The sequence below is a fragment of the Cordyceps javanica genome, chromosome 1 (assembly GCF_051103115.1).
Source record: "Cordyceps javanica chromosome 1, complete sequence".
NCBI classification, from domain to species: Eukaryota; Fungi; Ascomycota; class Sordariomycetes; order Hypocreales; family Cordycipitaceae; genus Cordyceps; species Cordyceps javanica.
This window is the reverse complement of record NC_139295.1, coordinates 664468-689016: the sequence shown is the minus strand read 5'-3', so window position 1 is coordinate 689016 and position 24549 is coordinate 664468. Positions and strand designations below refer to the sequence as shown.

Below are 24549 nucleotides of genomic sequence, written 5' to 3'. Positions count from 1 at the left end.
GTGTCACAAGGGTTGAACAAGATTGAACAAGGTTGGCTCTTGTCGGGGGATACGCCACCGCCATAGGCATGAGCTGTGGTGTGGCGTAGAAGTACACGTCTTGCTTTGCGATGGCCTGATTTTTTTTTCAGATTCCTGACTCTCAGTGTTTCTGGGACCCGGGCCGCTCGTGGAAGATTGTCTAAATTATTGTATGCTTTGTTGAATAGAGTGTCTCGACAGTGTCAACCGACATTTGAATGCTCTGGCCCTGTCCGTTGCGTCGCGCCGAGGGGTCCAGCCTTGCACGTTTTCCTCCTGCTTCTCCGTAGGAGCCTTGACCCCATACGCAAGGTCCAAGCCGATGACGACAGTGTCCGGCGAGCCGCGAGGTGCTCCACTGGTGGAGGAGACGAGTGCGATCACGTCGTTTCCAGACCAGGAGAGGATGCTCTTGGAAACACAACGAACGAGTCCATGGCATCTCGTCTGATTCAGACGGGATGTTGATACCGGAGTGAGGCAAGCTGGGCCACGGACAGCCTTGTAGAGCTGCCGGTGGGTGGACAAGCCGAGCTTGCGCAGACATTATATATCCTTGCCGCTTCCTTTTCGCCTGCTTGCATTGCGAGGCGGAGATCGCTTTAGCGGAGGTTTTGCTATGGAATGGTTGACCGAACACAACCAAATGGAAGACGGCGAGTTGTATCGCGGATGCTGAGCATTGCCGAGCTGTTCGGAATAGTTGCACCAGCGCCAGAAAAGCCCGCAAATGCCTTGCAAAAGTCGGACGGTGTATGCATGTCTATTGTGATGGAAGAAACCATCTAGATTCGAGATGGCCGATCCGCTCAGGAAGCTCTCTGGCCAACCAGCGAATCAACCCCGGCACTGCGTACCTGTAATCAGTTTATTATTCATGAGTCGTATTCTTCGAACAGCTGGCAAACGATATGCAATGATTGTCGAAATCGCACACTGTGTGCAGCGCAGGGGGGCCACTAAGGTAGTTAGGTAGTTATTATTAGTGGTAGCTTTGACGCCACCCGAAGCCCGGTTAGCTCTGCCAAGCTACCAATCTGACCTGGCCAACGATAAGCAAGCTGGCAGCTCTCTGACTTGGCCCAACTTGCATCTTGCAACCCAATCAGCCTCACCGACGCATCCAATTCCCTCATCGTCAGTGATCTGACGGTTCGTCGCTTTTCGCCTCTGGAAAATCGTACCCACCGCCCTCCTTCACGATCCCTACCATCCCGCTACCGTTGGCCACTAGCCGGTCGAGCCGTGCAGCAGCTACCCCTCCATACCCCGCGACGCACTCAAGATGGTTGGCCTAGGTCCTCGCGCTCCGCCCTCTAGAAAAGGTAGGTCCCTGGACGCCACTGCCGATGCGGTACAGAGACGAAGCGTCATTCGCATTCATATACGTCTTTGCCGCGGACACCCATCCTCTGCTGTGCCAGGTACTGACGGCCGCCGCTTTAGGGTCGAAGGCCGATGTTCCCAAGGACACCATGGAGGCGATCCGCAAGATCGAGGACCTCTTCACTGTCGACACTGCCAAGCTCAAAGCCATCACGGAGCACTTCATCTCTGAGCTTGCCAAGGGTACGTGCCGCGTAAACGCCAGCTAGCGGACAAGGGCTGCGAAAATGAGCGCCATCCACTAACTGTCTTGCCAGGCCTCAGCAAGCAGGGCGGTAGCATTGTGAGTATAGCTCGGCGCGCCTCCGTTACAACGACTCGCTCTGACCATAATCCAGCCAATGAACCCTACCTGGGTCATGTCGTATCCTGATGGCAACGAAACCGGCACGTTCCTCGCTCTCGACATGGGCGGCACCAACCTTCGTGTCTGCCAGATTACCCTCACCGACAAAAAGTCCGAATTCGACATCATCCAGTCCAAGTACAGGATGCCCGAGGAGCTCAAGACGGGTAAGAGCGACGAGCTGTGGGAGTACATTGCCGACTGCCTCCACCAATTCCTCGAAACCCACCATGGCGACACCAAGAACATCGGGACGCTGCCTCTGGGATTCACTTTTTCCTACCCAGCTACGCAAAACTACATTGATGAGGGTATCCTGCAGCGATGGACCAAAGGATTCGACATTGACGGCGTTGAGGGCCAGAATGTCGTCCCCATGTTTGAGGCTGCTCTCGCCAAGCGCGTATGTTCAATTACATGCCTCTCTGCCCCTGACAGTCTGCTAACCTGCATACAGGGTGTTCCCATTCAACTGACTGCTCTGATCAACGACACTACTGGAACACTCATGGCCTCGGCCTATACCGATCCCAGCATGAAGATTGGCTGCATCTTTGGCACCGGCTGCAATGCCGCATATGTCGAGCACTGCGGCGAGATTCCCAAGCTTGCCGGCATGGGCCTTCCCGACAACATGGAAATGGCCATCAACTGCGAATGGGGTGCCTTCGACAACGAGCACAAGATTCTGCCTCGCACCAAGTACGACATCACTATTGATGAAGAGTCTCCTCGTCCTGGCCAGCAGGCTTTTGAGAAGATGATTGCCGGCCTCTACCTGGGCGAGATCTTCCGCCTTGCCCTGGTTGATCTGCATGATGAGAAGCATATTTTTGACGGCCAGGATATTGCTTGTCTTCGCAAGGCCTACAGCCTAGACGCTTCGTTCCTTTCCGCTATTGAAGAGTGAGTCGTACCTCTGTGCTACGGGTTGCGCATTGTCTAATGACTGGCATTATAGGGATCCTTTCGAGAACTTGCAGGAGACTTTGGACTTGTTTGCCAACAAGCTGCAGATTCAAGTTACTGCCCCCGAGCTGGAGCTCATCCGCCGCCTCGCCGAGCTCATCGGCACCCGCGCTGCCCGCCTCTCTGCCTGCGGTGTCGCTGCCATCTGCAAGAAGAAGAACTTCAAGACTTGCCACGTCGGCGCCGACGGTTCCGTCTTCAACAAGTACCCTCACTTCAAGGCTCGTGGAGCCCAGGCCCTGAAGGAGATTCTTGACTGGCCCGAGAAGACGGACCCCAAGGCCGAGGACCCGGTTGAAATCCTCCCCGCCGAGGATGGCAGCGGTGTAGGCGCTGCTCTGATTGCGGCACTGACGCTGAAGCGCGCGCAGCAGGGCAACATGGCTGGTATTCTGCATCCAGAGCGATTCAAATAGGCACAGGATGCTTGCCCGGTATGAGAACAAAATGTAGTCCAGTGAATAGCGAATATTCAATATAGTGATATTATATTCATTCAGTTCTGGCTGCTGCTCCCGACTCGGAACTCTAGTGCATGCGAGCGTGGGTCTATCATCAACATAAATAGGTATAAGCTAGCTTTTTTCTTTCCATTTGCCATGATGTGTGTGCGTGCGTATGTATGTGTGTATGTGTAAACCTGCTAGCCCATGAATGTGCATATGGGTAGCTTATACGCTGCAAAGAGTTAGCAGACTGGGTGGTGGTCAAGACTCGTTCGCGTCGCGTGCTTCCACTTACTGTCCAGCGTCCAGTAGCGCCTGCGGACGCCCTCCCAGGCGCCCTTGCCGTCCTCGCGCAGGGCGGCCATGTCGACGTCGACGTCGTGCCACTCGACGTCGAGCCCGGCGTCGGCGGCGTGCATGTCGACGACCCGGGCGTAGACGTCGTAGCAGACGCGGCGGTCGGCGCCGAGCCCGTTGAAGAAGCCGAAGCGGCCGTCGCCGTCGAGCAGCGCCGGCACGTGGTCGGTGAAGAAGGTCCGCAGCTCGCGGTAGTCCTCGCCAAACGTGTCAAAGTAGATGGCGTCGTACAGCTCGCCGCGCGCCAGCAGCGTCGGCACCACGTCCTGCCAGCGGCCGTGGAACATCTTGAAGGAGGTGCCGTCGTCGTCGTCGTCGTCGGCGCCGGCGGCGCTGCTCCTGGCCTCCCAGTCGGCGCCGAAGCGGGTGCCGCCGCGGGCGACGTGCGCGAGCACGCCCGGGTGCGCCTCGATGATATGGTGCTTGGAGGGGTTGCGCTCGGCAAAGAGGCCGTCGATGATGCCCATGCCGAAGCCAATGTTGAGGATGCGCTTGCCGGGGGCGTCGCTTACCTTGTCGCCGTCGTCGTCGGGAAGAAGTGCCGCGACGGAGCGCCGCATGATGTCCGTCTCCCAGGCCATCATGACGCCGTTGAGGTCGTCGTCGAGCAGCTTGTCGCCGTCGTAGGTGACGGTGGACCGGAGGTAGTCGTCGCTGACAATGTTCTTTTCGCCGGCGTCTGGGGCCACAAACCGCGCCGGAGCCTCTTGCTCCTGCTCGTTGTCCTGCGTCGGCACGTCGTCCTGGGCGTCGTCCGCGTCGCGCTCGAGAGTTGCCTCCTGCGGCGGTTGCTGCTCACCGTCGGCGGCGGCGGCCTCCTCCATGTCGTCATCGGCGGCCTCCTCACCGCCCGAGGAGAGCTCCTCGTAGCCGTCGTCCATGAGGCCAAAGAGCAGCTCGGCGCGCACGCCGGCGTCGACGAACATGCGGTAGAGCTGCTTGCGGCCGAGGCGCAGGGCCGTGCAGCCGGGGGTCTCGTTGTGGTCGTCGACGTCGTTCCAGATGGCTCCGGAAAAGAAGAGCTCCTCTATGCAGGCGCGTGCCTCGGCGACGACGCCGTCCTCCCCGTCCTCTTCCTCCTCCCCGTCCTCGTCGGTGCCGCCGGCGCCGGGGCCAGGCTCCGAGGACGGGCCGCAGCCGCGGACAACGGCGTGGAGGGGAGTCTCGCCCGTCTTGGGGTCCTGCCGGCTGGCGGCGCCAGGCTGGTCGAGGAGGGTCTTGAGGGTCTTCAGGTCGCGCGACCAGGCGTGCAGCAGGACCTGGCGCACATTGTCCGGCGAGTCTGTCGGAATGCGCGCCTCAAGAGCGTCGTCGTAGTCGGGCATGGCGGCTCCTTTTTGGGGCGAGCAATGAAATTATGTAAGTCGAAAGGACGACCGGACCTGCTATTTTCTCTGCAAAGGAAAGCAGTTGGCACAAAAGCCGTTTGAGGAGCCGTTGGTTCTTTATTCTTTGGGCACCAACCACACACATAGAACTTTTTTTTTTTTAGTGGCGGCATCTTCACTCTGGATCCTCCGGTGGAGGGGAACTGGTGCGGGCAGAGGCGGCAGTAATGTGAAGGAAAAACTAAGACAGATGGTTTGGTGCAAACGACTGTGAGAGCTGCGCTAGCATAATTGCACGCGCATGGGCTTCTTCTTTTTTTAAGAGAGAAAAAATCAGGTATTCAAAAGGAACCACGATAAGCAAATTATAGGCTAGTTGCCTACTTAAACGGCAGACTACCTATGCAATGTATAAAAGGGAGACTGCGTCATGTTTTGACAGCTGTGAGTGTACTCAGTCATAATGCACCACTTTGCAGCTCTCAAGTCCCTGCTGACTAACGTCAGGACATGAGTGGCTGTGGTCTGTAGCAGCTAAGAGCTTCGAAGCAGGAAAAAGCGACGCCGAGAGAAAGGAACTGGGGAAAAAAAGGAGATGAATCGGAAAAGAAGGATGAAGAAAAAAAAGGGAAAGAAAGAGAATGAATCGACAGAAATAAAGAACAAGGAAAACGCAAAGCAAATGTCTTATTCTCCCCTTCCCTCTTGTCCAGCCATGCACGGAACGAAAAAAATGTCACTGGGCCGGCGCTAGCGATAACGTACAGAACAATATTTACAGGAAAGCTGCAGCAGACCCTTGCCAACCTAAAATATAGGGCTCGTCGGCTGGGATCAGGGCGCCACTATGCATGAGGCGCCCCAGCTGGCCGCGGGCCAGATCCCCAAAATCCCCAAATCCCCTCCGTCCTCTGCTGTAGCGCGCCCCACGGTTGGTAGCGGAAACGGAAATCGGCAGGCTCACAGGCTCACGGGCTGTTCGAGGCCTGTGGGTGGACTTTGTATTGAAAGATAAGTAGGTACCTAGCCACAGGCTTTGTAGCAGACCTTCATCAAGGCCTCCCAGCCAGGTAGGTACTAATCTGCACCCAATTGCCATGCTGCCTACCTGCCTGCCCAGATACCTAAGGTACTAGGTAGGTAGTCAGGTACCCAGCTATAAGCATCCACTGCTCTCGCTACAGCCATTGAGTACCTTATTGCACCCTATTTGCCTATTTGCAGTGCTTCCCAGCGGTCTTCACTGCTACCGGTGGTCCAGTGGACGTCACCAAAGTGGGCTCAGAGGCAGCCACAGTGGCCAGCCACAGGCCCCCCTCACCACGTTTCAGTGCTGTTGTCTTTGATTCGCCAATTCGTCCGCTTTCGACAGTGCTGTCTCGCCGGCCCACGATACTTAACCCAGGTCGACGTAGAGAGCTGAGAGCTTGTTGGTGCGTGCCCGGTCCCGTTTTCTGCCATCTACATAACCAAAACAATTTATCGACAATTCTCCGATATTTTTCAGCAGAGGGAAAAAAAACGCTCACTCGGAATAAAAAAAAAACACCCTTCGGCTGGTGAGAACGCCCTCTCTTCCTCTTCCTCTTCTCCCCCTTCTTCCTTCGCCCTCCTTCTGCCCAGCTACGCTGCTTGCGTCCAACCCGCTTTTCACAACCCACTCGCCATCTCTCCATCTCTCACCCGCCCGACCGCGCCCGCCAGCCATACCCGCATGCTGATTATCAAGGACCTCAGGAAAATCAACAATCGCTGGACGACCCCTCCCCCCGGAACCTTTCGAGCCCGGCCCGGTGTCATTGTCATGAAGTTCGGCGAGCAGCTGCGTTCCAGCGTCATCCGCGAGTACCAGTGGTACTACATTGACTACAATGGCCTCAAGGCCGAGCTCAAGAATGCCACCGGCCCTGCCCCGGCCGACGGCGTCGGGCCCAACCAGTGGTCTGAGGACGACGAGACGCGCTTCGTAGGCCGTCTCGAGACGGAACTCGAAAAGGTCCACACCAAGCAGCAGGTCAAGGCCATGGAGATTTCCCGTCGCATCGCCGTCTCCGAGCGCGAGGTCAAGGACGTCGTCAACCGTCTCCAGGAGCGCGGCCTCAACGAGGAAGGGCCCAGCGAGGAAGAGTTCATCCTGCTCGAGGAGGACTTGTCCGACATAATTGCCGACGTACACGATCTTGCCAAGTTTGTCCAGCTCAACTACACTGGCTTTTACAAAATCATCAAGAAGCACGACGTAAGAAGACCAACCCCCCCTCCCCCGAGCTCCCGGCGCGCCCAGTCCACAAACCCCCGTTCCGGTGACAACGCTAACAACAGCACTCGCATCCCCCGTGCAGAAGCAAACTGGCTGGCATCTGCGCCCCGCGTTCGACACTCGACTCAAGGCCAAGCCATTTTACAAGGAAAACTACGATGCCTCCGTCATCAAGCTCTCCAAGCTTTACGATCTTGTCCGAACCAGAGGCAACCCTGTCAAGGGCGACTCCGCCGCTGGTGGCTCCCAAGCCAGCTTCGTCCGGCAGACCACCAAATACTGGGTTCACCCGGACAACGTTACCGAACTCAAGCTCATCATCCTCAAACACTTGCCTGTGCTCGTCTTCAACGCCGGCAAGGAGTTTGACCCCCAGGACTCCGCCATCACCTCCATCTACTACGACAACCCCGACACTTGGGATCTCTACGAGGGTCGTCTGAAGAAGACGGAAGGCGCCGAGGCCATCCGTCTCCGCTGGTACGGTGGCATGCAGAGTGAGACCATTTTTGTCGAGCGCAAAACGCACCGTGAGGACTGGACCGGCGAAAAGTCCGTCAAGGCTCGATTTGCTCTTAAGGAGAAGAATGTCAACTCATACCTACGAGGCGAGCTACTGCCCGGCGCCATCTTTGAAAAGGCCCGCAAGGAGGGTAAAAAGTCGGAAAAGGCCATTGCCGAGGACGAGCGTCTGGCTTCCGAGGTTCAGTACTCGGTGCTGAAGAAGGGTTACAAGCCCGTCTGCCGCTCCTTCTATAACCGCACAGCTTTCCAGCTGCCGGCTGATGCCCGTGTCCGTATTTCCCTGGATACCGAGCTCACCATGGTCCGCGAAGACAACCTGGATGGCCGGAAACGTTGCGGCGACAACTGGCGACGAATGGACATTGGCATTGACTATCCCTTCTCCCAACTTCCTGCCGAGGACGTTGTCCGATTTCCCTACGCCGTTCTCGAAGTGAAGCTACAGACTCAGATGGGTCAGGAGCCGCCCGAGTGGGTTCGCCAGCTCATCTCCTCGCACCTGGTCGAGGCCGTGCCCAAGTTCTCCAAGTTTATCCACGGCTGTGCCTGCCTGTTCCCAGACCGCATCAACCTGCTTCCCTTTTGGATGCCCCAAATGGATGTCGACATCCGCAAACCTCACACGCACGATTTTGGCATCCACAGGGCTGCGCTCTCTGGAACCACGACGACGTCTGACGACGACGAAGAGGACTTTGATTCCGACGACGAGGAGGCTGGCAGGTCCTCCACCAGCGCCGCGCGACCATTCTCATCACAGCGGTCCAGACGCGGACTGGCTACCGACATGGAGGGCCAGACGGTGGACATGCCTACAACAAACGAGGACTTCCCCATTTACGACTCTGACGACGAGTATGATGAAAATTACGAACTGGAGGAAGCTCGAAGAGTTGGTGGATGGCACTACTACTCGACGCTCTTGGCCACCAAGGGCCATGCATTTGGCCAGGCGGTGCTCAGCGGCCTTTGGGCCCTCGTGCCGCGGCCACGCAGCACGCAGGTGTCGCGGAGCGCGCGCCAGCAGATGCTCTTTGGCGACCAGCAGGTCCAGTCCAAGAAATTCAAGGCTCCCAAGGGAAAGAAGATTTACGTGCCCGTGCGCGTCGAGCCCAAGGTCTTCTTCGCCGCCGAGCGCACCTTTCTCGGCTGGCTCGAGTTCTCCGTTTACATTGGCGCCATCGCCATGACCCTCCTCAACCTCAAGAGCCACCCGACCCCTGTCTCCTTTTGCGTTTCGGCCGTCTTCACCTTTCTCGCCATCCTGAGCCTCCTGTATTCGGTCGGGGTCTATCTCTACCGCAGCGAAGCCATCCGCCACCGCCGGGCGGCGCGGTACTTCGACAAGTGGGGACCCAGCGTGCTGGCCGTGTCACTGTTTGTAGCCGTGGCGCTCAACTTTGGCTTTGAGGGTCGTGAACGTGCCATCTGGTGAGAATATGTCGTCGTTGTCGTTGTCGTTCTTGGGGGAGCTATCTTTTGGAATAGGAAGCATTCATGTGTCGTTTCCCATTATGCGTCGATTCAGGTTGACCCGTGCACCTTCTATGGCTGTCAGTGTCGCGACGTTTTTTTATTTATTGTCTGTACACAACGTGGGCATGCAAGAACAGAAAGAGCGAGGGAATAAAGGTGACAAAAAAAAGAATAAGAAAAAAGGACCGGGAATGTGTCTCAATGTATTCTTGTAAAGCGTTTTTTTTTCAGGATATATATATAGTATTACGCTACAACAAAAACATTTCATCACTTCATTATACAAGAGACGGAGGAATTGTGCTCTAGGTACAATATTGAAATATATATATATGCTCAAGATTCAAAAGTTGTTTCAAAAGAATTACTATGACTGCCTATCTTGGCTCTTTTGCAGCTGTGCGTATGACAAAGAAGAAGAAGAAGAAGAAGAAGAAGAAGGGGGAAAGGACAAGGAAAGAGGTCAAAATTATCTAGTGCTATAAAACGCAATGATATAAAAGAAAAGAAGCCTGCCTGAAGGAAAAAGGCCGAATCGGAGGGTCTGTTTGCACAGCAAGAAGAAAAGAATGAGGTAAAAACAAATAATAAAAAGGGACGTCAAGGGTATATGGGATGTGTACATTTTTATGTATACTTTCCGTGACATGAAGCTCCTCGTGCTTCGACACTGACATGAAAGGACGCTTCAACAATGGGGAAAGAAAAAGAAAACAGTAAAGAGAGCGAGGGAAAAAAAAAAGGAACAAGTAGTGTGAGGGGGAGTAAAACAAGCCCCGTGTAAGAATGTGAAACGAGGGTCTCGAGGACGAGACGAAACAGAAAGAAACCAAGAAACAAGGCGTACAAGTAAGGCCTGGCATCTTTCCCTGCGTAGAATAAGGATCAAAACCCCTCCCGAATGAAAGAAGAAAAGAAAAAAGCTTCGCTATGCGAATGCAATGTATGTTGTAGTCCCGTCTCTTGATTAAAAAAAAAAGACTGCTTGTTCAGTCCGTGTATATCCTGATCCTTCCCAAAAATGAAGAAGAAAAAAAAAGGTACTAAAATGGTAGCGGTGAAAGCTGCTTGGAGAGACGAGGCAAAAGAGAGAGGACTCCGGATAATCCCAGGCGTAAGATTCGTAAGGACACACAAAAAAGAAAGAAAGAAAGAGAGGAAGTTCCCTTTGCAACTCGGGCTGACGGCATGTTGCATAGTCTGGCTCACTTCTTGAGCTCATTGGTAATCTCCTCGCGAACATGCCGGCACCACTTGAGAATGGCGGCCTCGAAGCCGAGCCAGGCCTGACGGTCCGTGCCGTATGCCACGCCCAGCGCGTCGACGGTCAAGACCACCTCGAAGCGCAGCTCGGCAGCCTTGACCCAGTAGCGGAGGTTCTCTGCGCACCGGTAGGGTTTCTGCGTGTCGGTGTGGAATGAAGGGATAGCGCCGAAGCGTCGTTTAGACTTGTGGACGGCGGCATTGTGCAGCTTGACTAGGCGCAAACCGTTTTGCATCGTTGCGAGGAATGGTGTGGGGAGAGTCGGCGCGTCCATCGCAGGAGTCCATGCGGGAAGTCCAACAGCGTCCGGGTCCATGGAGGCGAGAAAGGCACTCTCGCGGGCGAGCTCACGGCCGGACCAGTCACCCGCCATCCAGGTCCAGCTGGAGCGCTCGGCGGTTTCGGCGGCCTCGATGGCGGCCTCCTTGCGGAGGATGTCAAAGACGCTATCTGTCCAGGCGAGCATAATCTTGATGTCGTCGTCCTTCATGCCTCCCTTGAAGCCACGAATGGCCATTTGCTTCAAGACTTCCATGACGGCAAGCAGGTCGGAGCGGACCTGCTTCTCCGACTTAATAGAGTCGAGACGGTCGGGCTGCTCGTGCGCCGTGTAGTACATCTTGGCGGCGCGGATGGCGAGGGTGACAACGTCAAGAATGTGCATGCCCTGGAGCTCGTACCAGCCCTGCGAGTTTTCCTCGGGCATGTTGAGCAGGACGGGCTCATCGGGTGTGGCGAGGTAGGAGCCGGCCTTTCTTGCCTCGGCCTCCTTGAGGGCCTTTTGGGCATCACGAAGCGTCGTCTCCAATTCTGCCTTGAGTTCCACTATCGTTGGCGGCCGCGGGATTGGGGTCTCTCTGTGATGATATGTGCTCACAGTTGGGGGTAGCATGCCAGATTCAGACTCTGTGAAGCTGTCTTCCTCGTAATAGTCTTCGTCATCGCCTTGTTTTACGACTGACTCTGTGCCGGCGGCGCCGGTGCCGGCAGTATCGAAGCCATGAGAGGCCAGGTCGGGGCTGCCATCGATAGAAGCGTATGAAAAGTCGAGTTCCGAGGTCGACATTCTGGTTGTGTCTGCGGAGCCGTCGAGAGCAGAGAGGTCAAGGGTGATCCTGGGCTGCTTCTTACGAGCAAGTTGAGCGCCCTTGCCGTCGAGCAAGCCGGTGCGGGCAAAGTAGTACTGTAGGTGGGCAATGCTGCCGAGGCTCATGACGCTCTCGCGGGATCTGGCGCTGGCGGCAAAGTCTGTGGCCTGTGGCCTCATGTAGCCGCGTCGGCGCGTCTTGGAGTCGGCCGAGTGCGTTGAGCGTCTGGAGACGTGGGAGACATCGGATCGGCGGGAGTGGTAGGAGCCGGACGAATGACGAGAGGTATTGAGGCCGCTTCCGAGCGAGTCTCGCGAGCTTTCCTCGGTGGCAGAGCCGTGGGAGAGGGACGAGGCGGTTGAGACGCAGCGGGAGAGCTCGGGGCAGGCGCCGAGGGCGAGCGTGGGGGAGAGGTCCGGCGATGGCGGGTGGTTTTGGGTGGCAGCCATGGCGAATTGCGATTTCGAGCTTCCGTAGGAGGTGGTTTTCAATTTCTCTGCGTAGCTAGTGAGATTCGAGCTCGGGAGGCGACAGACGGATAAGCGGGCGACGAGGTGCGGCAGGCTGCGACAGTTGATGGAGAGGACGAAACCGCTGGACGGGTCGCTGGACGGCGATAATGCGTGTTCGGCGGCGCTGCCAGGAGCAAACACGACGTTGAAATTGACAAAGGACAAAAGGGCAAAGACTGAAATTGATCAAAGTTGACCTCTACAGGGCAACGAGGGGCGGGTTGTGGTGGTGACAAGTTGATGTCACCAGTTTGAGGATCCAGGAGGTCCTTGCATAGAACAGTATGGGGCCGGCGATGCGGCAGGTGGCTGAATGGCTGAAATGGTGGTTTGCCTACCCAGTAGAGAGGAGGCTGTTTTTTTTTTTTTTTGGGTGGTGTTATTATTAATAGGGCAGGCAGGAAAATGGTCGACTTGCAATCCGTACAGATAGGTTACTGTGCTGGGACTCGTTACAGGGGGGAAGGAGAGTGCCAGTCAGTCAGTATACTGGTACCAGGTTGGCCCGGCAGAGCAGACGGGACGAGGGATCGAGAGAGTGCCAGTGCCAGTGCCAGTGAGTGAGTAATTGCCAGGAGTTGTTTCGCTTGTGAGATTTGAGATTTGGGGGAGGGGGAGAGAGGGAGAAACGGGCGAGGGCGACTCCGAGGCAACGGGATGAATGGTCAGATGCTAGATGGTGGATTGTGGATGGACTGTGGATCGTGAAATGAAGAGAAGGGAAGTGGTGGAGCAAACCGCCAATTGCCTTATTGGTGGGCCAAGGGGCGAGCCGTAGCGTGCTGTGGATACGTACCTTTTTTCTATTTCTTTTTCTTTATTTTATTTTTATTTTCTCTTATTCTTGAGAGAGAGACCCTCTTGCCTTTTTTGGGGGGGATGGGGGGCCTTTTTTTTCTGGCTGCCGTCTTGTTTTTAGCAGCTGCAATTTAGGTACAAGCTCCTCCAAATAGCACCTACCTTGCTACCTACAGCCACCAACTTACAGCCCCTGGTAGCATCTGGTTGGTACAGCGTCTTTATTATCAGTGCTGTACCCATCACTGCCAGCTGCCGTGGCACCTTGGCCAAAGGGGGGTTCTCTGAGTGACCTGGCCTTGGGCATCTTTTAGCCATGTTGCCAAAGAGGACTAACGTGGAAAGAAAAAGCCAACAGATATGGCACGAGCTTCCAAGAATTATAGAATGCTCAGAAACCAGATTTGAGAAATGAGAGCAAGGTGCTATTCAAGGGCATATCATTGGTACCTGCTAAGGTGTAGGCAAGTACTCAGTAGCTCGGTCCCCCGATGCCCGCCGACCCCGCTACAACCGCACGCCCATCACCGAGCTTTCTTGCCTCTAGGTAGATGGCGTCGCCTGAGCTTGTTTCAGCTGTATTACTCCGTACAGTCTTGCAGTATTGACGGCTTCGGAGAGAAAAAAAGGATAAAAAAAATCGGTGCAAATTCAATAAGAGCCAAAGGCTACTTAATAAACCGCACTCGTTCTAATTCCCTTGACAACTGCCCCCGTGTCCCGCAAGTGGTCCAACTGCTAAAAACCCAATGTTTCCGCTAAAGATTTGATCATCCGCTTACAGGGAATCTGAAGATACACCAGCAGGGGGGAAAGAGTCCGTTTCAATTCTAAATTTATCCAAAAAGACATTCATCATCCTTAATAACTCGTTTCTCTTCGCTGTTCTATTTCTCTTTTTTTGTCCCCTTCTCTTCTCTTTTTTTTTCGTCTCCTCCATTGGGTTCTATTCAAATGCCACCCGCACATTCGGCCTTCTGACCCGCCCTCTTCGCACCCACCAAAATTCAACAACTCCGGGTGCTACTGGCAGAGAATGTCGGTACAGGTCGCGCCATTATGATGACAAGACTGGTGTCTTGGCTCTCATGCCGAATTAAACGCCATTTCTTACGTCCCTTTTTAGGATGATGCAAAACTTCCACACAACACGCTCGTGTGCGTCTGCAGCACCTCTACCAGTTGCTCTGCTACGTACGGGCCCAGACATACGCCTCGAGATTGTACGACTGGCAAAAAGTATAATGTACTGGGAAAAATTGCTTCGTTCCATACACTAGTTTTTGCCGGAGCCAGTTTGCGTCAAGATTGCTGATGTTGATGAGCCGATCGCGGCTGGCGACTGACGCGGCGTCGCTGTCGAGACGGTCGACTCCCATTCTTTCTCATTCACATCATAATTGAAAGGGTCATGTTATGCTCAACTGTTGCCCAGCAGGTCAATGAGATGAGGCAGTACACCACACAGAAGGAAAATGAACTGATACATCAATCCCACAGAGTCTAGTGTGTTTCCGACTACTATTTCATACAAGAGAACCATATATAACCATTTCACGTTGAGAGCTCGTTCATCGTACTGATCTCCTCGTGATAGCACTTGCCATGGATAATAGCAGGCAGTTTTTTTTCGGGCGTTGAGGGAAGGTCCAAGAAAGAAATCCTCTTCTCCATAGAGACGCGTGGAAATACCGTCTTCGACGGCTGTGGGATCCAGAAAAGCCTCTTCGTCCTCCAATGAAGGCCTCATAGTATGCTTCGCTCCCTAGTGTATATAGCTATTGTATCTAGTAAAGACGAAGATTTATTAATTCGAGGTAGGACGTAGTCCACACATATACTCGATGGTTTGGATAAAATGGGCTTTCAGTTTAGACGGACCGTCCAACCTATAACCAGTGGACGATGCTGCGAGCTTCACCTATTAGGCCTTTCGCTTTATTTAAACATGATGATCGAATTCTTTTTCAGACCAGCAGTTTTTTTTCAAGTATTTGCATCTATTCTGGGCCAGTGTAGCCGAGCGATGAACTTGATGCTGTGACCGCGGCACCGCAGACGGCTGCCAGCGTTGCTGCTTGAAGCCTGCGATGCCCAACTTTAAAATCTCAACGATTGAAGGATACGATACTCCGTACTCTCTCGACAATATTGAAACTCTATTGTACGGACGACTTCATAGTATCTTAGTAGTGGATTGGACAGTGGTTCAATATTTTACTCGACCGAGGAAGTTTTGTCTCAAAAAGACTATTATGAGCTCATCTTTTTGTGAGACAACGCCGTTGTAATATGCATCCGTCAACTCAGCTTCTATGGAAGTACATGGCACCCTATCCTGGTCAACCAGGGTCTGCAGGCCGGCTTGCTTGGATCCACGGTCGTTGTCCGACTCGTATCCGTTCAAATAGTCTTGAGGTTCGACTATAAATTGCGGCCTCGCCCTCTCTGTCTGACCATGTAGCATCACTCTCATCATCTCACTCGATTTCTCAGCATCAACAGGCCCAGACATCTCCAGCAACTACCCAGTTTCCACCGCATACTGTACCAGCGTTCGTCATGCGCATTCCAAGTTTCAGCACCGTTTGTGCCACCCTTCTCTTGTGGGCAAGTGGCATATATAACCCGGGTCTTGATCCATGTCTGCAAGGACCTAACATGTCGATATAGGGTGTGTCCCACGCCGCAGTTCTTTTGGAGCTGGACAATCAATCGGAGCTCGACGAAAGGAGGGCTGAAGTCCTTAACCCTAATGCCGCGTCTGGCTGGGTCTTGCTTAATTACGTCGAGACTGATCAAGTCCCGAGAATTCTGCACTTTACTGCCAGTGGCGAGGACAGTGTCGATGAGCTCAAACCGCACTTGGAGGACGGCCAGGTGCAGTATAGTCTTCTTCGTATCAGCGTACAGGAGAAAGGAACGTTGAAGACCACCAGCAGAGATGTCTTCATCACCTGGATTGGACCTGACGTGAGCGAGGATCGCAAGATTGAAGAAACGGCCTTGGCTGCAGAAGCCCGGGAATACTTGCTCCCGTTTCACGCGGCTGTCGTGGTTCTGAACCGGGACCATTTTACCGACGAGAGGCGAGTGAAGCCTGCGAGAAATATCTGGAACAAGACTAACATATTCATAGTGTGGCCGATAAGTCACACCCGTTGTCAGGGAGCAACATCATTGATTAAGATGTGATGTTATCATGACATAAGGTTCTGCCGCCCCGAGAAAGGCCCATCGTCCCCGAAACGGTCACTGGACCAAGCAGACGACGATTGGCCTACGCAAGTGCATCGACTTGGCCCAAACATAGGTTCAAACGACCAAGAAGGACTCAAGCAAGCAGAATCATCACATTATGAAACCTGACCTACGATGGCCAAGTCAGAGGATCTGGATTAACGGAGCTCATCGATGTTGATCATGCTAATACAGCTACTTATCCGCGGGACCAGTTGAGGATGAACAGTAAAGGGTCAGTCATTACCAGTTGATAGTATAGCTCAGTCTTGATAAATCAAGCTTACCCTCGTTACATATTTGATGCTTCTCAGTATTGAATTGCCATGACGCTTATCCATCGGAACTTTTCCACCCTCAGTCCGACGACCTCGGCTTCGAAAAGCAGCCATCTCGTCGGGCGCATACTTGATGTGACTGATTTGAGCCCTGCCAATTATCTTTCTGGAATCTCTATCCATCGACCTTCATGCTCGCCCAATCTTTCCCGTTCAAAATTGACTCTGGAGTGCTACGCTGCCAGTTTCGCCGTCGCGATCATATTGGTTACCAAGTAGCATAATGCTAAGCGTAGGGGCCGGTTTTGCTGCATCAACCAGGCGCCGCTGCCGCCACTGGCCGTTGGGCCTAACTCCTACAAGAAAGGTTCGCAATGGTATAGACTAATAGATAGGTAGATAGCTATGGCTCAGGCTACATGAGTATATGCTACACCATGAAGGTACTTGAAAAGATTGTCCCAAGGAAATGTCCTGTGATCCAGGCCTCGATCCTAGTCAAAGGATGTTGTTATCTGGGGCTTCGATAATCTGTACTGGTCCCAGAGAATAGTGCCCTGGTTTGTTCGGCCCCCACTTACATTCACACTGTTTGACGACGTACAAGCTCAAAAGACTGACTGCTCTCCAACTGAAGGCCTGCCACGACACCGTAGCAGTTGTAGAGCCTCCAGCGCGCGTCGCGTTTTTAATTTGCACGGGGCTGCTTCTGGGCCGCGCTGCAAAGCATACCCGCATATCGAGGGGCACAGACATTGACTAGTCGAGTAGTTACTCATCGACGACGGAACCCGCGGCCCAAGACGCGAATCAAAGTCCCAATGAACCTAAACTTGGACTTTTTTTTTTTGATGCACGCACACAAGCGCCAGAAACTAGTCCGTCTCGTATTATGCCCGATGCAAGCTCCACGGCATGAAAAAGGAGGAAATGAATGAAGGAATGAAAAATTACTCTGGTCCCTTTTCTCCCCTCGCAATAGCCCGTTCTACACCGACAGTGCAGCAGATTTCATACTAGGCCACCACTACGTATCATTGAGACGGAGTGGCAGCTCCTAGCTACGGAGTATAATACTAGTGACTGGCTGCATACCTGAGTACGTAGCTGGCTTTTCCTGGCATACCTGCAGAAGACGTACAGGCAGGCAGATGGCAGGCACGTTGCAACCACGTTGGTCGCAACATACCAGCACAGCCGACCTGGAACATGTCTCTGTATAGGCCTTTGCGCCACGTACCTGCACGGGCGATTGTGTGACGTGGGTTTATGCGTCTCGCGGTTTGCTTGCGAGTAAGACATTCCCTGTCCCAATGCGGGACGATCTGCATCGAGTCACATGGCGGGCCAACATTGTCGTCCGAAAGGCATTATGCAAGTGTGGGACGCGAAGATAGATTGACTACGGAGTAGAGAGAGAGCAAGTCGACCCTTGCAGTCGAGTCCTGGAATACCGAGTACAACCTCTTTGTTTCATGTTCATCATATCCATATACTCATCACCGTCATTATGTTTATACGCGACTCAAGATGAAACGGATGGAAGTAGAAATTGAAGTTGAAATGCTTTTCGCTTTTACCCAACTGGCCCTGGTCATGGTTCAATTACGACTAGCATACCGCATGCCACGACTGGCTGTACGATTTTCCCAGCGGCAACGCAGAATCGTCAACTCGAATGACATGGCGAGGAATCTGCCGGGTACAAAATGACCAAGAGCCTGAAGAATTCACAGCGAGGCTCATCTACCTCTTGCAATGCGATACGAAATTGAAACGAGCATCTAGTGTTGGATTCCTTATAGCTAGCCAAGTAAAAGCGATGCCAGCATGGATGGATGTAGGGCACGGAGCTTGCCAGGACATGGCGACCGCTTTACGGTGAAGTCGACATTGGCAAACAAGACTTTGACTTCACGCTGGCTGAGAGCGTCTGGGTGGCGGGAGCATGGGACGGCGCCTGGATCGAGCGCTACCTCATCTCTCCAAGGTCTTGCAAGTAATCCGTACAGCGACGCCGGCAATCGCTGGCGGCCCGACACATTGCGACCCAACCGAACCGGGCCGGCCGTCTTTTGGCGGCCGAAGAGAGAAGCGTCGGCTAGCGGAGCGCAGGATCCGGGGCCTGTACTTCTATTAGCTGGAACACGGTTGGGGGGCCGACGGCCAGAACACGGTTGGACAGGGGGCGGAACCCAAGTCCACATGGGGCCGGTCATCGAGCCTGAGTAGCGGGAGCTGCGGAAAGTGCCATGTCGGGCCAGTCTCGGCAAGGTGCCTGATGTGATGATGTGATGGGTAAGTAGTTAGAGTACAGGGGGATGATGGCAGGGAAGGGGACGGGGAGGGGGGGCGAAGGCGAAAAGAAGCTCGTACGCAGCAAAGTGCACATCGTTACGGATACGGATACATGAGTAACTTGGTACTAACTACCATACGTTAGTTCGGAGTAGGTAAGTATTAGGAGTTGACATTACTTGGGGTGCCTGAGGTAATAGGTCCATGTGAAGTCCGGGACGAAAGGGCCGATGTGGTGTAATTAATCCCACGCGGGGGCTCGTTGGATGGGGGCGGCGAGATTGTGTTATTTGGGCAAGACGAAAGAAACGAACAGGCTTATACGGCGTACTCTGTAGAGGATTTTGGAAAGATGAAGAACAATCAAAAACAATCAAATTTCATCAAGGAGAAGGTAACGGATAAAAATCGAACATCTCCTGGTCCCCTATTTATTCAATTGAACTTCAATTGAACGAGTGACCATCTCGCAAGTGGAGCAAGACAGCCGATCCAGAGGTTGCTAGGTACTGAGAGGGTTTACCTTTGCACATTGTTAATTAAATATCCAATAAGCAAGTAATTACCTTACTACCTACTCGGCTGCCTATTATTAGTGACCTACTCAGTAATTTGTATGGTGTAATCCGTACCTTGCCTACCTACCTGTTGGGTGCGCGGCGTTTGCATCATTTTCTTGCCAGCTGCCCACCCCCGGTCCTTGATTGATTTCGACTCTTTTCTTTTCTTCGACGACGCCATATCAGGGGTTCTCTTTTTTTTTTTCTCTCTCTTCTCCCCTCCTCTTTCCTCTCTTTCTTTTTTTTTCCCCTTGTCAACGTCTTTTTAAAACTTCATTCCCTTGTCTTTTTCTTCCTTCTCTCCTTTCACGTTGCATTCCTTTTCCACAAAACTGTGCACGCACGGCAGAACGGGCGACGCCAAAATCGACGACGAACAAGACGAATCGAACAAGCCACCCACCACCCCTTTTCGGCCTGCCCGCATAGGCCAAAAAAAAAACGAACGATAACACTGGCCGTTAATGGCCAGGAAGGGGACGACGACGACGAACGGGATCCAACTTATATCGGGCAAAGAGATATACGTGACGAGGAAAGGGGAGAAAGAAGCAAAAACGACCAACCACCAAACGCAGCGACTGGGCCAAAGCATTCCGAAACTTTTGGCTAGCAAACGGCAGACATATCGGGCAGCCAGAACGATTCGAGGGGGTGACTCCATCGACCTGCAGCATTTGTGCATATCGACAACTGGTGGCCACTCAAGCTGCAGAGCCAAAGGGGAATAGGTCGGACGGCAAGGGACAGTCCCTACAGGCCACTTGCCAGGCAAAAGACCACAAGCCAAGCAACCAGAGCTCCGGGGAGCAGACCGCAGACAGGGCCTGCAGGGGTAGCTTATTAGCTTGGGCGGATCAAACCCCACCTCTTTGCCCAAGCCCAAGGTACAGTCTACTGGGTAGCTTGTCTGCCTTGGCAGCTTGGTAGCATCCTAACTTATTACCGGCCTGGCCTCTCAAGGTAATCTGGTGGTAAGTAATATCAACCAGCACTTACTTGCCGGCCAGTCTCCCTCCGAAGAGCCAGGCACACGTCCTGCTTCTCCCTACCTTCGGGTACGCGAGGGCGCCCTGGCGAGGCCCCTACCCGTTGCTGCAGTTGTGCCTGCATCCACCAAAGCCACAAAGTTTCTGCACCAGCACGATTAAGCTCAGCTTACCAGTCAGTGCCTGCAACGGATTAGTTAAGGTACCTACCGACCTGACCTCAACCTACCTACCAAAGCTGCCCGAGGTACCCCGTTGCTTCACCTGTCCGAGCACAAGGTGAATTTCTTTATTCACTTTTCAACAGCCCGGCCAACTTAACCCTCTTCAAATTTTGTCAATACTCGGAGTGAAGAGAGGAGAGAAAGAAAAAGGCACTCTACGGATACTCCACCCCATTTCGCTGCCACCCTGCCTGCCTTCCACGGCACTGCTACCTACCAGGCTGCCATGCTACCTACCTTGCTCCTAAGACAGGACGGAAATTACACAACACCACTTATACCTACTGGTACAGCAGACGAACCCATGAAGGCCCCCGACCACCCGCTCCTCGGGCCTCCCAGTGCCTCGCCCGCCACCTCTCCCACCACAGGGACCACGCCCCAGCTGACTCTCCCTCCAAGGGTACACACCGTTCCCAAGCCTCTGCCCTCGGGCCAGTCTCCCCCTCATACTCATCCACATGCTCACCCTCATATTCGCATCCAGCGTCCTCATTCACACATTGACCTGCGCGGCCACTATGACGCCGACGCCCACGATCTAACCTCTAGCCCCCTTGGCTTCGCCGACGTCTACGCCAGCGACCTGCCCACGCTGCCCTGTCCGCCTTCCCTCTCGACTAGCTGGTCCGGCTCGTCCATCTCCATCCCAGACGACTCCACATCCGCGTCCACGCTCACCAGAGCGCACTCAGTCTCCACCACCAGCAGCCCAACCCACCAAGCCACGTCGACCGCCTGGAGCCGCTCCAGCAGCCAAACGCGCGACGACCGCCTTGACGACGACAACACGCCAACACCGACCCCGACCCCAATCCCAGCCCTTGCCACTGCCACTCGTCCTCCCAGTCCTACCGGTCCTGCTCGACCTTCCAGTGCTGCTAGCGCCATCGTTTCTCAGCCTGCTGCCGCGCCTGCTGCCGCTCCCGTTGCTTCTGATACCGTCACCGCAACCACCACCGCCACCACCCACACGCCAATCCCTCTCACCAGGCCGCCCTCCGCGACTCCGTCCACCGCGTCATCCGTCGCTCCCTCGGTTCGCAAACCCGCCCCTGGCCTGGCTGCTCGCCTCAAGGCCTTGGGATTTGGCTCGTCCAAAAAGACCTCTCCCAATCCCGCACCGTCCACCGAGCTCGTCGGCCGGCTCGACGAGCAGCAGCTACGCCAACTCGACGAGAAACACATTGCCGGCTCCATCAGCTCAGTCATTTCCAGGAGAGGTCGCCCCTGGAGAGGCGTCGGCGCCTCTTCTACCCTCAAGGCGTCTGCTAGCCAGCCTAACCTGCGCCCTGCGTCCGCCATCCCCGACCAGTCCCCGCGCTTGCCTGAGATCAGACCTCCAGACCCTCTAGAGATGGACACCCAAAAATATCGCCTGCCCGACCACACCAATGGCAATGGCACCAAGGTCACCCTCGAGACTCGCCGCGAGCACCTCGAACGGCAACCTCCCGCCCTATCCGCCGTCTTGCCGGCGACCCCCCCACCGCCTCCTCCAAAAGATACACCTCCGCCGCCTGTCACGCCTCCTCCGCCCGCCTCTGCCCAGGCTGACTATGTTCCTGGTCTGAGTTCCTATTTCACGCCTGGCCGTAACCGTCCCGGCTCCATCTATACTCTCTCCCGAGCCTCCTTCGCCAACCAGCTCGCCCAACTCACCTCGCTACAGCTCCCCGACGCTCATTCACTATCGAGCAAAGTGTCGGCGATCCCCACCGCCGCTGCAGCTACCAAAGCCCTCGTCAACGCCGCCGACCAGATTCGGAGCTGGATATCCAAAGCCCAAGAGGTCATCGGAGGCCTCGACAGCGAAGACGACGTGGAGTGGGCAGCCGCCGGCGGCCGTGAAGGCCTCAGCGATGTCGAGAGCGCCATTGTTCGCTTCGAGGAACTCATCAATGCGTATGTCTCGGCGATCGAGGAACTCCAGCAACGCGATGATTCATCCCAAGTCCCCAAGCAAGACACCCATGAGGCCGTATCTCAAATGGAAATTATCCTCGACGAGTGGTCCAAAATCAAAAACACCCTGCATAGCGTCCGTGGCCAGGTCGAGATCGCTATGGAGTGGGAGGAGCTCTGGAACAATGTCCTCGGGGATATTCAGAGTGAAATGGACGAGCTGAGCCGCCTCGTCTTTGAGATGGAAGAGCGCCGCCACAAAACCATCATTGCTGGTGCCGGCACCGACAACGTCGACATTGGCGACCTAGTGACCATTGTCGAGGATGGACCAGTCACGATACCACATATCAAATCTCCCGGCCGCCTGCCTATATCTTCAGGCCCGCTTAGCCCCAGCTCTCCGAGTACTGTCAATGCTGTCAGCCCCGGCTTATCCCAGGATGACTCCAGTCTACTGGCTCTTTTTGCCCGCATGCAACCGCTACGGGCCTCGCTCGACTTCTTGCCCATGCGTCTGTCCGTCTTTGAAACAAGGGCCGAGAACATTTTCCCCACGGCTTGTGACGAGCTCAGCATGAGACGGACCGGCCTTGATAACAGTTATCGAAAGCTTGAAAAGGATGCCGAGTCACTACGCAAGGAACTTGGTGAGGATAGATGGGTCATTGTCTTCCGCGGTGCCGGTCGTCAGGCGCAAAAGATGCAGCAATCTGTCGAGCGGTCTCTCCTTAAGCTTCGCGAGGGCGTTGACTCTAGACTGCACGTCACCAACCCTCCTGCCATGACCAAGAAGATTGAAAGCTACGAAGCCAAAAAGGTGCACTACGGTCCTGCCATTGAGCGTGTGCTCTCCATCATTGACCGCGGTGTCAAAGACCGCCTGACAGTCAACGGCGAAATTTTGCGTCTGCATCATGACTTGCAGACTCGCTGGTCAATTCTCAAACAAAACATGAAGGAGACTGGTGGCATTGTGGAGGCGATTGTGGCCGACAACAGGAGCAAGCACCTTCGCGACTCCGTCTCCAGTCTCTTGTCCAACGATCGATCAACTGTTGGCAGTGGTCACGACACGCCGGGAAGCTCCCCGCCCTCGTCTGTCATCATGACGAGCCTTGGCTTTGATCCGCATACCCCCATCGCTAGCCAGCCCAAGACTCGGTCACCCAACGCTCTGGCGTCTTCCAATCGCAGAAATTCCTCGCTTCCGGAGCCTGCTTCGGCATTTTCAAAGCGACAGGCCGCAAGACTCTCTACTATCCCAAGCTCGTCTGCCGGCACTCCTGTGCAAGCCAGCACGATCCCTCGGCCCGCGTCTACGCTTGACCACCGCCCACGCTGGAACACATCGACCAAGACGAACAACCTGGATACCGGCTACAAGTACGGGACACCCAACCGACGCGTCTCCTCGACAGCCTCGCCCGCCAGCACTGGCTCAAAACTCCCCACCATGCGCAACATCTTTCACCGCGCCGCCTCAGAGTCCCCTCAAGTTGAAAGGTCGCCTTCCAGAACCAGCCACTCACGAATGGGGATTCGAGACCGCATCACCTCGCCAGGCCCCTATGCCCAACAGACACTCGCCAAGAAATCGTCCATGACCGCCATGGGTAACCGCCGCACGTCTCTCCAGCCGCCTCGGGCTGGTCTCGCTACTGAAGAGGATAATAGCCGACCCGCGAGCTCCCTGGCCTCTCCTAGGGAAGGCCTCTTGCCCAGAATGCCCGGTCGAGCAAGCCCCATGATGTCCCGCAGGAGAGATACGGTAGAGCCCAAGGAAGTAAAACCCCGTTGGCGATTCTGAGGAAGCGGCAACGAGAAAATTCTGCTTCAAGTTGACCTTTCAATCATAATGCAAAGGGTGGCCCAGATGATCTGTACATTCAGGATCTGCCTCCATGAAACTGACTCTCATATTTTTCCAACCAAATGCGATCTTTTCTCCCGCTGCCGGCCATTCGTTTTTTGGAATGCAAACCATGACTTGCAGCAACAAGGAGGGTTGGTCATTTTCTTTTCATAAAAAAAAAGGAAGGGTATTGGTACACTCTTTTGTTGTTTTAATTATTATAGATGCACACATGCTCTCACACTGGCAATGATATCCAAGCGGCGGAGTTTCTAGGGAATTGCTTTACTGTTTTTTTTCTCTCCTTGTTGTCGCCCAAAAACGGGGACGAAGCTACCTACGTACCTCTTCTTCTCACACATTTTCTCCCTCTCTAATCTAATTTTTCTACCTGTATTCCACCTAACCTTTGCTTTTCGCCGTT

At 54.4% G+C, this 24549-nt stretch overlaps 6 protein-coding genes across 6 annotated transcripts; 4 read left to right on the top strand and 2 right to left on the bottom strand.

Annotated features, from left to right (window-relative positions):
• Positions 1–1370: 1370 nt before the first annotated feature.
• V2A60_000204 (hexokinase-domain-containing protein) lies at positions 1371–3138 on the top strand (the record flags this gene model as incomplete). Its single annotated transcript, XM_083251575.1, has 5 exons — positions 1371–1590; positions 1665–1690; positions 1746–2156; positions 2211–2659; positions 2715–3138. The coding sequence occupies 5 exons, from the start codon at positions 1371–1373 to the stop codon at positions 3136–3138; spliced, it is 1530 nt and encodes a 509-aa protein (XP_083107701.1).
• Positions 3139–3365: 227 nt separating this feature from the next.
• V2A60_000203 (protein-arginine N5-methyltransferase) lies at positions 3366–4850 on the bottom strand (the record flags this gene model as incomplete). Its single annotated transcript, XM_083251574.1, has 2 exons — positions 3366–3400; positions 3464–4850. The coding sequence occupies 2 exons, from the start codon at positions 4848–4850 to the stop codon at positions 3366–3368; spliced, it is 1422 nt and encodes a 473-aa protein (XP_083107700.1).
• A 1717-nt stretch (positions 4851–6567) lies between these two features.
• Positions 6568–9073, top strand: V2A60_000202 (VTC domain-containing protein; the record flags this gene model as incomplete). The annotated part of the gene is made up of 2 exons (XM_083251573.1): positions 6568–7092; positions 7196–9073. 2 exons carry the CDS (start codon positions 6568–6570, stop codon positions 9071–9073), a joined length of 2403 nt encoding a protein of 800 aa, XP_083107699.1.
• Positions 9074–10319: 1246 nt separating this feature from the next.
• On the bottom strand, positions 10320–11915 carry V2A60_000201 (uncharacterized protein; the record flags this gene model as incomplete). Its single annotated transcript, XM_083251572.1, has 1 exon — positions 10320–11915. One exon carries the CDS (start codon positions 11913–11915, stop codon positions 10320–10322), a length of 1596 nt encoding a protein of 531 aa, XP_083107698.1.
• Positions 11916–15338: 3423 nt separating this feature from the next.
• On the top strand, positions 15339–15964 carry V2A60_000200 (uncharacterized protein; the record flags this gene model as incomplete). The annotated part of the gene is made up of 3 exons (XM_083251571.1): positions 15339–15362; positions 15450–15865; positions 15916–15964. 3 exons carry the CDS (start codon positions 15339–15341, stop codon positions 15962–15964), a joined length of 489 nt encoding a protein of 162 aa, XP_083107697.1.
• A 4705-nt stretch (positions 15965–20669) lies between these two features.
• Positions 20670–24080, top strand: V2A60_000199 (uncharacterized protein; the record flags this gene model as incomplete). Its single annotated transcript, XM_083251570.1, has 1 exon — positions 20670–24080. One exon carries the CDS (start codon positions 20670–20672, stop codon positions 24078–24080), a length of 3411 nt encoding a protein of 1136 aa, XP_083107696.1.
• Positions 24081–24549: the final 469 nt, after the last annotated feature.